We start from the raw sequence: 13,899 nt of genomic DNA on the forward strand, positions 1-13,899 counted from the left end.
ATTTACATCAATAGCCGAATAAACCGGCGGTTTGAATTATCTTCGAATTCATGAGAATATATATATATATATATATATATATATATATAGTATTGTATTGTTAGACAAGGTAAGTTTTGCGTTTTATTCAACGGTATTTTAAGAAAATACATGTATCATTAGGGTTGTAACATAATTTGATCGCATGGGACATTCAATTATGGTGATATCGTTAATCTAATGATCCGTGCTATTGCTACGTATATCATGGTATTTCCCATGCAGGTAGCTACTGTTATAAATACGTTGATTTTCTGTTTCTACACCTACAGAACTAAATAAAAATCGTTCAATATTACTTATAAATAATCCACACTGCACAGCTTTATCTAACACTCTTACTAAATATATTTTGTGAGGCTATACAACTTAGCTATAATATGGCTTACATAAGACCTTCTTACTTCAAAAATATTTTGTTTATCCAACGGTTTTTTTTTCACTAAACAGCTCATGACAAATAAGAAGGCTTTATACGAAAATTCACGTTACAAATGTTTTAAAATTTAATTCATCCAGAGTTCTTACATTGTTTATGTTAAATGTGAATAAGCCCTTAAAAAACGCTATAACTTACTTTTGGGAGCAATAACGAGGTTTTAAGCTGACAATTATTCGTCGTAGTTCTTCAGTCATTGTTTATTACTTTACTTTGACGTAGTGAGCGCTGTATTTTTAGCTTTATGTGTTTTAACAGCAGTTAAAAGTATTAAGGACTTGTTTCAGTATATGACAGGGAGAGCTCGCTGGTGATCTTTGATATATACTATTTGTAAGAGATTAAAAATAATCTGTTACTTTGTCTTATAAGTTTAATATTATCATATACATTTATACACAAGTAATATATGTGTAAACTAATAGCCCAGCTACAATACGTATTCATTGTACAGTTAATGGTCTATAGCTATCAAAAAGTTAATGTAAAAGTTAATTTAAAAAGACAATGATTTGAAATAAAACGTAAATCCAAAAGCTACTTAAATATTTTATGGCAAATACAGTTATCACCCAACATAATTAAAGCATTGTCTTTGCTGAAGAAAATTACGCTCGCCATAAATTGTAAAGTCGGGGGCGTTTAGGACGCCATATTTAAAATAGTATCGTAAAAAGTTCCAATGTTTTTCACCAAGCGCATTGACCTGTCACGGCTTTTTGAACTGTCTTATACAAATATACAAGACGTCTCCTAAATGTACGGCACGGTTTTTATAATTTCGTTTTATTTGTGTCCCGTTCCAGTTGTATTAAAATAAGCTCGAGTGTGTTGGTATATTAATTACATTCTTTCACATTATGATGTAGGTACATTACTAACAAAATAATGTACTAGGCATAAACAATGACATTTTTAACATTTAAGTTATAAAAATATGTATTTTGGAAACATAACAGTCACAATACAAGAACCATTTGATGTCTGAGGCATGAGATTTTAATAGTAATTAATAAATATTATATTTTATACATACATATTTATTAGGTTCATTGTGGTGTACTGTAATTTGAGAGGTCAAGATAAAATGGTATGCGAGGTATCAAAAAACACAGGCTATCATTGATCCAGCTACTTGAGAACGTGACGGTATTAAATATTTTATAGGCTGTTAAAGTTGTTTTATTATTCTCTCAGTTTAGGTTAATAGGTGAGGTCTTTAGGGAGACAGAAATTTTCAACTTAATTCAAAAACAGTATCGGATCATATTTAAAAGGTTATTCTAAAAATTATACTTAATTTGAATTCATAAGAAAATTTAAGATTTAGGTATATAGTGTTATGAAAAAAATATCAAATTAGTGTCCAGAGTGGACCTCAATTATCTATTTATATCTTTAACACTACTTGAAAGTGGAAGGATCAACAAATAAACTCAACTATGAAACAATGTATGTGAACAGTAAAATTTTATGCGGTCATAACAATGTCATTAATTTGTCGGTTTAACGTCGGCTCCTGTGATTGATTTTAGGACTTCGTCGATTTACTACGCGAGGATTTTGGTTTCCACAAAGGAATTCTAATTTTGGTTGTTTATGGACATGGTGGAAGATATTTTCAGTTTATTGGATACAGTTGACATATCATCAATCTGTACGTAGCGGTTTCGTGAACTAATCACTTTATGATGTAATAAATAACATATATTATATGTTGAAACAGATTATATTTACGTCATTGCGAATATAGTTTTGAATTAAACTATGTTAAGGCGGAATAAACAAACTAACGCTTCTTAACTTAATTGAGTAAAACCAGATAAAAACTGGTTTATCTAATAAGTCTAGTCAATGTAATGAAGAATCTTATCTTAATATTTTTGTTATTTAACTTTTCCACTATAGAGCTCATTTACCAAAAAAAAAAAAACAATTGTCAATTCATCAGCAAAAGTAGAATTTGAACAGCCATTAACAAAGAATCGACAGTAATTCTTGGTCGTTTAAGTTAATCGCAAAACAAAGTGATAAAGATACTTTGTAACTATATTGCTTTTTGACAAAAAAAAAAAAATTACAATTTGTGTCGCCCACAACAAAAAAGTGAATAAAACAATCAAAGTAAAACACAATCAATTGCAATAAGCAATTCATTCAGCAAAAAGAAATCAACCGATGATTCTAGTTGCGTGCATAAACTCATAATGCATTCTAGGCATGCGCTTATCGACTACGGCAGATGAGCGTATGGGATTTTAGACTTTGTTCTTAGAGCGGTAGAGACTTACAAAAGTCGAGTATAATAGATGCTGTTCATTATAATCGCATTTTTTATCGGTTGTTGGGTCAAGTTCAGACTTGTAGTTGATTCGAGCGTGAAGTTCGAGACAGTCAGCATTTGTAACGGTTATTACAACTTTAATACAGATAATTTGAGTAGCATGTTCTTTAATCTTTTTGCTGTATTCGTCTCATGAGTGTTAGAGCAGGATGAGAGGTGGATGCTAGTCAGATTTCTTGATTTCTTAAAAAGGCATAGCTCATTTACTATTGCAATCATACAAATCGTTTAATATATCTAACCATTGTAATGTAACGTTATTTGAAGGAGAATTATTAATACATTTTAACGTTACGTGAAGTTTGTATAGCACGTAACACAAACTCTTATCTTTAATTTTAGCATCATCAGTCATTTGTTACTCCTAACAAGATAAGTGGGAAAAGACAAATAATACGAATAGAAATATATATAATACTCTGTCTCTGTTAAAAAAAGTGTCATATTGTGAAACAATCGAGTTCCTATTAAATCTGTTTGTTAACTAAATTCTCTGCAGCAATATAACTTGAAATGGTTTTAAAGAATACATTTGTATTGACAGGAAGTTATCCATCGATAAGTTTCAAGCTTCCTGTTAAATACGTTTAAAGATATTAAATTCAAAGTCCATAGCCGAAAGCTATTAGCGGTTATGTTTATGCCAAGTATATTAGAAATATTATTATATTTTTTTGCTCGTAGTTCTAAGTATACCTTATGCTCAGCAAATAGATTGTATGATTCATATTGCATTCTTTTTCTTGCTTTCCCCAATACAGTTATCAAGAATTTTCCCACGATCATTGTTTTCAATAAAAACCGCTTCAACATGCACACAGTTTCTTTCTCCTACCTTTGTATCATTAACAGTCATCAAAGTCGATTCTGTTTCATTATGTTCCTTATATTCAATGGATTAAAGCTCATAAGATGTCTGGTGAATTACTTTGTTTAATATGTTTTGGTAGTTAATTGTTGCGATATGAATTAATTTCATGACACGCGCCGCATCCGCGTAGTTTTTTTTACTGACTATATCGACCTAAATGAGTACAACTTGGTTCAGCATTTAATTTCCTAGTAACGAGACTAACTGGATTTTACTTAAAATAAGATAACCAATTCAATATTTTGTTTAGGATTAAAAATATATAATAATTTTTAAGCGAAAAACTTTAACGAAATTTAAAGCGGTTTATTTATTAAAACATGTAAATTTTGTCACTAAAGACTCACATTGCACCCTAAAATCTGTAAGATGTGAGAAGAACTCATATTTTAGAGTCATTGGCGAAGCATATTGCGACAAATAATTCCCGAAAGCCATCTTTACGTCAAATTGTACGCAAAATTACAATTCTACCGAAAGAATTACAATTACACCTCCCTTTATTGCGAAATGAGAAATTTTTGTATACATTTTTATGGCGACCACAGTCGAATAGGCCTTTTTAGCGTCCCCTTGTAAAAGTGCAAAAGCTTAAGGCTTTATCGTTAAAATTAATGTTACGATATACGACGTCATTCTGAATATCATTTGGATGTTTATCAAACATTACATTTAATGAGAAAATTTGGAAAGTTTTGATTTTGGAGAGATTACAATTACATTGTTTTTACTTACTGTCTAATATATTTGTTCGTTTGAAATAAATTTCGAATTATTAAATTCTTATCGGCCGCTCTACTTTGATTTAATTTTTATTGATAATTTTTCTCTCCGTATCCCCTCAACTGTCAAAATATAAAGGGGTTATACATGTGACAACTATTTAGGACAAAATATAATCAATTAGAATAACAATCTTTTGATATTTTTATATTTCGATTTTGATTTTGTATGAATAAAATATATATTTTTATTATGTTGCGCTAGGTCTTCCTAAAAAAGAAGATTCAAATATAAATCAAGAAGAGGAAAAATACATCACAATTTACAATCCAACACTCAAATGCTCAGGTTGTTTATTTGTCCCCTCCTGTACCCCCCTGTGCCTCTTGTCCCCTTCGCCCCCTCCGTCCAAATGACCGAGTATAATGACCCAACTATTGTGTTCGCCCCAGCGTTCGCGAAGCCTCATTTATTTTTATAACTCTATGGGTTTTTAAAAGAAAAAAAAAAGTGGTCATCGATGGGCGAAACCGATGTCTCGTGACGTTTTTGTTCGAGTGATTTTTTGTTGATTTCCCCGTTTCGGTTTTTGGGGTTAATTTATAAATTACTTTTAGTTCTACAAAAACTTATCTTTCGAGTCGTCCTTGTTTTATTTATTGTCTTTTATTTTACAACTTACTTGATATCAAGTATACACCTAGTACAATTATTTGTCGATGTTAAGGGTTAATTTTCTATTATATTTTTAAGTATGGAACGAGTAGGTACAGTCGGGTACAAAAGCGCCACTTGATTATCATATGCAGCCATGTTTAATCTTCATCGTATCTGCTCTGGACTTGGATGATCTCTTAAATTTTGCATAACCAATTAGCTTTGTACGAGACAAAGTGGATTATTTTTACAAAAAGTTGATAACTTTTTTAGTTAAAGCAGATCTCTACGAAGCCATTTTTAAGAAGTACAATATTCAAGTTGTAATAAAATAATTTTTCTTTCAATCTGTTAAATCCATGAACATTTTTATTTATAATAATTTCTCAATAGCCGCTCCTTATTAGAGAATCGTCATTACTAAGTAATTTTCAGTTACTAACCTATTTTCTATTATTCAGAAACTCTTAAAACCTTTCCACAATTTTGTGATTAATACAATACTTCCTCTGTTTACATATTAAAACTGACAAGAACAGTCGCGGAAAGTAATCAAATAATTCGAACCTCTATTTGAATTAAGATAAGGTGCAAATTCATCTGGATATTATTACATTAAAGATAATGCTAGTGGCATAATGTTTGCATATGCAAAAGGGAGCTTTGAGTGTTTTTCCTATTGATTAAGCGTCGGAGTGACGGGGCGGTCGCGTATGAAAGCGCTAATACTAAAATTTAATTTAATTCAGATAACCAGAAATTATTCATTGTTTTTCTTCAGTCTACACCTTTGACTCAGCTCAGCATTCCTGTTCAGACTTCATAACGTTATAAGTTATAATAGTCTTAAGTAATTCGTAATAAAATTTAAAACATCTTTTGAATATTTTTTCAAAATTAAGACAGCAGCATTTTAACTATATTTTTAATTAATTTAATGGTTTCTTATTATAAAAACTATTATTGTATATTTTTTTAACATAAAATTACCTTTTTTATATCACTGTACTTTACTATTGTAATCGACTTTCGTTTGAACAAATCACCAAAACATTGTCCGATTGTTTCTGTTGAAAAAAAAATGTGTTATTTTAAAAAGAGTTTGTGTAAACACAAACGGAATTGTCCTTATCAACCAAACATCAAAATATATATAAATGAGATGATTTGATGAAAAAGATAAATGTCCCTTACTCTCGTTAAAAATATCTAACGTTATGCCAAAAAAAATATATATCATATCATAAAGAATCTTGTTAAAACCACGAAATAATGCAGCCATAAAATAGTACGTTAACGAAAAAAACAAAGAAGATGAAATATTTCCCTAAATCTTATATAGTATAAGTGAACCAATAAACCGAGGCCTCAGTGAGCTGTTTGTTATTTATTATAACAATAATTTGCCATCAGCGTACATTAATGTAATTCATGAAAACTCGTAAAACGAACTGAAGCACAATATTTTCAATCATATCTAATAAATTTTGTGAGTAATCCTTAGGTGTTAATTCATAGGCTTTAGCGATTATAAAAAAATTATCGACATATGTATATAAATATATATATATTACATAATATTTACGATATACATACATATTCATATAAATTCCAATTTTATTTACGCATTAATTATGAGATATTTTAAAAAAATCTTTAGATGTAAAACAAATTTTTATATAAATAAAACTATACTATTAGAAGCATCTAACTTTGACGAAATTAAAATATTTTTATGTTACGTTATAAGTTATAATATATTTCTTTTTCTTCTCAACATTTACGCCGTAACATAACACATTTTAAAGAGATCACATCAAGGCTAACTGATGAATTATTAATATTATTGTTTGTCTTAATGATGCGTTTGTTTAAAATTAAGGGAATAGCCTTTTGTTTCAAAATTATAGTAAAAATAATATTATGTGTGCATAGTATATATATCGTACAATTTAAACTGATATGAAGACGGTATGCTGTTTCGTCATAATAAATACGAATCATCACCAGTTTGAGATATAATAATCTTCGTTAAAAGTATAATTTATGGATGACAAACTCTAAACGCTCCGTGTGCTGTATATTTCAAACTAGTGGTAAGGTACGGTATTAGGAAATACAAAATTTATTATACTGAAATATAAATAACTTTCAAAGTTTCGAGTAACGCTGTGACATATTGATAAAAACTTTAAAAAAATCTATTAAAAAGTCCAAACAAATAACAGGTTCTTGGCAACAAATTGTTTATATAACAATTAAAGTTAAAATCCTTCATAACTTATAATAGACGATCCGTCATTCTTTTAACTTTCGACAACTTACACTCTTAAGGGTCATCAATTTTAATTTTAAGAGCGTGTAACTCGAGTAAAGTAACTTAAAATCGGGGCATAATTTACTTCGATATATAAGATAATGATAGTATGGTTCCTTTCAAACCATTTAAACTTTGTTAATAGCACAAATACGTATAAAATTCACTTTGAATTCTTTAAACGATTCAACATAACCTAATACATATATACAACAGTTTTATGTTCGAATTGCAATGTTTAAATATATTTTTGTATTAAATCTAGTTAACTGACCGTGTTTGTATATTATGTTGTATAAATATAATTTTATTCGACGTTTTAGACAAGCTGAACGGATAAGTCAAGCTTGTCTCAAACTTATGACGTCATTAATGACGTTTCCCATTTTTTAAACAATACTTCAAACAAGTTAGAACTTGTTTCAATACTTGGCTTTATAAAATCTATGTAATCCAACTGCGGCTAATATTTAGAAAAGGTGTTAAGTTTATTGTAGTTATATCTTTTTAATTTTCTTTTCCAATATCAAACACATTGTCTTCATACGAGCAGTACATTGTAAGTTTATTTGTAATAATGTACTAACGGGGGTCTTTATTTTCATAAAACCATTTTAAGTTACAATTCTCGTTTCGAATACAGTATCACGTTAAGGTCTACCTATAGTAAAGTAGTTTCCTAAAGGTACTGTTTCTATACTTTGTGTAATAATGAATCCTCATCCAAAATAAAAGTTTTGTGTAGATTTACAATTAAATTAAACATTCCATTTTCACCTTCGACCTCATTGGTATTTTCAGTTATTTTTAAGTAAGTAAGTAGCTTAGCTTCTTATACACGACATGTTATTCAAGTTACTGCTCGCGCTTAAAATTCCACTACTATTTTATAATGGTAGTACATGTAATGCTTGTAAAAATAATTATTTTTATCCAATAAAAAAGTTTAAATCAACACCTCGGGTACTATATTATAATTTCATGTTATCAGAACGGAGTAAGCGTAGATGGAGTAAGTATACATTTGTGTTGAGACTAAAGGTGTTTTCACACTAGTAAATCATAAAAATGTTCCTTGTGGTCCAGAAATAAATTTATATACGCTTTATAAAGCAAATTACTGCTCTATTACTTACTATATACATATACTTATTTGTTATTAATAAAATCGCTTTCTCGAAGAAAATATAGTATTTGACAATTTTATACTAAGGCTTATAAGCAATAAATTTATATTTTCAATATTACATTAGACTTCAAGAAGTAGTGTATTAAAATAAAACATAATTCCTATCACGTTATTTTTAATTCGATATTCTTATAGTGATACTTTTTGAAGTTACTGTAATTTCTGAGATAGTAAATAAGGTACTGTAATTGTATATATAAATTCAAAATGGTGTTCGCGTCTTAACAGCGCAGCTGCGCCTGCTACCGGTTCTGGCAACTCCCGCGCATCGATCGACCGCTATCATAATACTCGGCTCAAGATCAACATGATCCCAAATTTCAAAGTTAACCTTCTAACTTATATATATTTCATTTTAACTTTATTTTCAATTTACTTATACATACAATGAATACAAAGCTATAAATAGTATTGTTTTCATAGTAAATTACAATTTATGAAATATTTATAATTTATGAAATAATGGTAATATTAACGCTATTATATTTTTCATAGAAACGAATGCGTTGACTCCAAATAAAATGAAAATGAAATCCAAATGTAAGGATATATAGGGAAGGTTGCTGTTTGATTAATGCTAATTTAATTATTATGTTTCACTTTAAAGGCTACTAACTTCTTTAAAAATAAATAAATATCTATTTAATAATAGTATAATTTCACTGTATTTCCGTAAAAAAAATCCGTAAAAGTTCATTGTATTTCCGCAGTTCTATCTGAATACAGAATAACACAAAGCATACGATGATGAAGTACAGAGTAATTGGAAAAGTCTTAGAAGTAGCTGTTACTTTTGAGTCTTGTGAGAGTTGCTTCTGTTATTTGTCGGCCTAAAAAAAAATACTTCTGAATTCTCCAGTAATTCTTCTTTACGTCTTAATCTTTCTACGCAACAACAGTCACTCCAAAGCATAACAGATTTGAACAGCATTACTTTACAGTATACTCCATGAGTCCATGTCCTAATGGACCAATATTATTAATACTATCTGTAACCGCTGTATAATACAGCTATCAACGACATAGTATTTTTTATTATAAATTATAATGATTATAGCTATTTTAATTATTTCTACCTGCAGTTAAATAATAATAGCATAGACATAAGAACAAGATTTTATGTTTGAATAATGCAATACCCGTATGGAGGTAGGTATAAAATATATCTAGTCAACTGCAAAACGTATAACGTACAACGCGATTCTAAATTTAAATATCATCGTGCGAGAGGGACGGAGAATATGCTCGTGCGCAGGATTGTTGAATTACATCTCACTGAACGGGCCCTTTGTGTTGTTTATTTTTAAAGCTCTCTCATATAATATTTATTAAGAAATATGTATGCGTTTATATATATTTTACCTGAAAATTCAAAAAGCTCATAAATAACACAAAGAGATTTTCTTTTTCAAATAAAAGGAATTAATACAATCTTTTTAAATGAATTGTCTGGACTTGAGCGTCAAGGAATGCCATGACAGGACCAACTATATATATGCTCGGCTCATCTAGATATCTATACATCTATAACAATTTGTCCCCCCGCTTCCCCCGCCCCCTGTACGCTACCCGCGTGCGTAAACCCGACCCCGTCGATAAACTCTGACTACGACGCAATGTTTGTTTTGTTTTCTTGTTGCAGTGGTTATAAACCTTTCGCATATCAAAGTAAGGCTTTGTATGCCAATAAATTATGTTATTATTTAATAACTCAGTTCATATCTATGTCCACATTTTTATAAGGCTTGACATAACAGACCTTCTTTTTGTTTGACTTTAACACATTTGACAGCTACTTTAAATCAAAACAAACTTCAGTATGGCCGCAGAATTTATATAAATTGTAAAGTTTGTAACTTCCATCAAATATTTTGAATGCATTGTACAAAAAATTACCAGTGTATATATGAAATATGAAATCTTTTGCCTCGGATTCAATTGGATTGTATTTTTGGAGTTTTATTAAAAGATAACAGTATTTTGTACGTATTTTTTATATCACACATTAAAATAGACAATGGATAGTTGTTATCGGTCGGTAGTAATACATTGTGTTTTATGAGTGTGCCTGCAGATAGTAGACAAGGCTCTTTCTGTTAACAGATAATATTATGTCATGGTAGAAATCATATACTTTAAAATATTATGATGCTTATATTTTGACTGCGTTTAGCCTAATATACACAGGTGTGGCAATAATTCCAATTGTTTATTGAAAGATCTGATATTTTAATAGTATTATTTTTTTTATTTCGCAGTATATAAAATGGAGCAGATTTTTATGATAGAGGTTTTCGTAAAGAAAATAGTTCTAAAAATAGAACCACCAGAAAAAGATGAGTATGAACTGAAAATGGAAGAAGAGGAAAGAAGACGAGAAGCTGAAGCTTTAGCTGCAGCGGAGGCTGCGCAGAAGGGTAAAAAGAAAGGTAAACCACCGAAACCGAAAAAGGGGAAGAAGGGTAAAGAACCCCCACTACCATCTGAAGAAGAAATGAAATTCTTACAAACATGTACGCTGCAAATGAACTGTTTGCCTCTTTTTGATTTTTATGTAGCTCACGATAATTTTATTGCCCCACCCCCTCCACCTCCTCCTGGCAAAAAGGGTAAAAAACCTCCAAAACCAAAAAAAGGTAAGAAAGGAAAAGTTCCACCCAAGAAGATTATTTTACCCTCAGAACCCTTGCCTCAACCTCCCTATTTTGGTGTTGGTAATTCAATTATGTTCCTATCCAGACCTTCAAAGCTAGAAGAAGTATTAAAGAAAACTCCTATTTATATCACAGTATGGAACAGAGACCAGGAAATGAATTGTATTGGTTTCTGTATAGTTGAATGGCACGAAAGCTTTTTTGACTGTCTTCAGAGATCAGGAGAACTAAATCCAGTTAACATGGACCAAGCTGAATATCGAGATACATCTAGACCAGAAATGATAACCAATACAGTTGAATTAACAAGACCATTACAATGTGAAGAGGATTTGAAAGCGTCTGGAGAAATTGAATTTTTTATAAGATTGACATGTATGGGTAATAGGGTCATAAGTTATTTTGTTGCTTTACCTGAAATGGAAAGGCTGCCTGGGCGAAAGTATTTATCAGATGACTTAAAACTCAAAGACGTTGAAGTAGTGAGACACTGGGAAGGCACAACCATAGATGCAGTTCCACCTGTAGCCTACTTTTTCGGTGCTCCTGATATAATAAGAGAACCTATAAGACCAGTTGAACAACCACAGATATACGATGATTTTGTAGCACCATATACATCTAGTGAATTAGCTATTCTTTCTATGGGCTTCCCAAAAGGGCCATGTGGTGGTACAAATTGTCCAAAACGCATGGATTATCGAGGCAGTCAGCATCAGTTTATTCATGGTGAAACTATAAAGGGTAAATACCAACATGGGCAATTTGTGAACAAAAGAGATGTCCATGGTCCCTGTGGTAGACTAGACTGTCCTTTAGCGAAAAAAGTTCGTGCCTATCTATGTTCTGAAGGCAGCTATAAACCTTGTAAGAAACCATGCTGTTTAGATTATTATTAAAGCAAAAGTTTTTGTGACTAAGCATATTTTAATCATGTCAATTTAATATCAAAAACAAAACATATAATAAAATCATACAAAAAATTACAGACTTTCTCTTTCTAAAGTTTCCGTCAAAAAGTGGGTCAACATTTTAATTTGGCGTTAATTTTGGTAGTAAATGAGTCATAACGACGTTATTCTGTACTTTAAACACGATGAAAACCGTGAGCGATGCGTTACGAAGCGTTTATTATAATTAATTCTTTTGTAAGCTCTACCCACTCGGTAATTAGTAATGCTGCTTGATAATGTTCGAAATATTTCAATGTCATCATCTCATTATAATATAACAGTAGCGATTCATGAATTGACTCCTGTTTATTTTATTATTCATTAGACGGCTAAAATTGCTTTTTTTGAAGTAGATTATATTATTTAATATCTTCTTGGTCTACATTTTTCTCGGAATAACACACCAAACTCATGCAAAACAACAGAGAAAACAATTTCCGAGAAGAGATCATCATTTGCGATATGCGATTAACAGTCTCCATTCCCTTGGTCCACATACAGTGTCACTTGTTATTGTTACACAATTCACAAAATGGACTTTATGCCCATGTAAATAAAGACGATAATGACTGAAGATTTTATTGGTTTGGTACGCAATCATTGTAATTATTAGTGCGGTTTTGACATTGGTAATTTACACGTTACGGTCCATGCGCGAGAATAAGTATCGTTATCGGAAATTTTGAAAGGATTCAAATGTTTATTGTTAATTTAGTCTGTCGAAATATTTTCTTAGAACATTTCTTTACGTATCATCAATTTCTATATACAATGTCATTCGTTAAACTATAAAAATCTACTTGTATAATTTGTCACAGAGGTAAATTTTATGTAAAGAAAGACATCTACCTTAATTTTGATTATTTTATGCTATATATACAAATGTACCTAATAATAATTTACTTAGAATATAATAGAAGAAAATTATAGTGTGATATATCAACCTTAACTAATATAATATTTTCATGCTCCATATTGTTTATTTCTTAGCCATTAATTTAAAATGCTGTCATAATATCATGTCATCTCAGAAGATGTATTGATAACAAGGAATAAAATCAACCAGAATTCAAATCACACACCAACGTTTACTGGAAGTGATCCAGAGCATGCAATTACAGCTCCAGTAGTCTTTGATGATAATTTAATAGCTCAGGAAGACCGACTACACATTAATAACAAGCCACGATCTGCTTACATCGTTCGAGTACATTTTTTTTAATGTATTTTCAAGATATAACTATGTGATCAAGTATCGTAGAACTATTGTTATTAAACGACTCCTAAGTATTTAAACAGAAAATTTCGATGTCATTACAAAGTAATATTTTTTTATTCTCGGACTGAAAATTCAGGGATTTACGGTGTTATAGTATGAGGTGATTTATAATTTAATCCGGCTTTTCTCAGTAAATCAAATTAGATATGTGTAATTCTCCACTACTGTGGTGTATAATTCAGACTCGATTTGAACAATGCATGGTTTCGGCTTTAAGAACCGATGTGGTTTGTGGCTTATTCGCATTCACCTGTCTCAAAAAAGAATACCACAATAAAAGTCTAACGGGCCGAGATCGTACGTCTTGTTTTTGGGTATATCTTGAGTTATAAGTTACAGGTTGCCGTTACTGATATTGATTGATCCACCACTTTGCGAATAGTCATCGTTGTAGGACGATTATGGCGACAGAAAAGTAACCAAGCGAGCGGAAC

General features: G+C 30.5%; 1 protein-coding gene across 5 annotated transcripts in view; it reads left to right on the forward strand.

The window, feature by feature from the left end:
- The window catches only part of LOC116774199 (uncharacterized), a 62,797-nt gene extending 50,568 nt beyond the window's left edge, over window positions 1-12,229 (forward strand). For 2 of the 5 annotated variants that reach the window (XM_061523817.1, XM_061523814.1), the window contains exon 2: window positions 10,838-12,229. In XM_061523817.1, coding sequence (XP_061379801.1) covers window positions 10,846-12,132 — 1,287 coding nt within the window. In that variant the 5' untranslated portion in view covers window positions 10,838-10,845 and the 3' untranslated portion in view covers window positions 12,133-12,229. Of the gene's footprint in view, window positions 1-10,375; window positions 10,562-10,613; window positions 10,767-10,837 lie in introns of those variants that run through there. The other 3 variants (XM_032666862.2, XM_061523815.1, XM_061523816.1) reach the window with 3 other exon arrangements.
- Window positions 12,230-13,899: the final 1,670 nt, after the last annotated feature.

This window comes from Danaus plexippus, chromosome 20, assembly GCF_018135715.1.
Source record: "Danaus plexippus chromosome 20, MEX_DaPlex, whole genome shotgun sequence".
NCBI classification, from domain to species: domain Eukaryota; kingdom Metazoa; phylum Arthropoda; class Insecta; order Lepidoptera; family Nymphalidae; genus Danaus; species Danaus plexippus.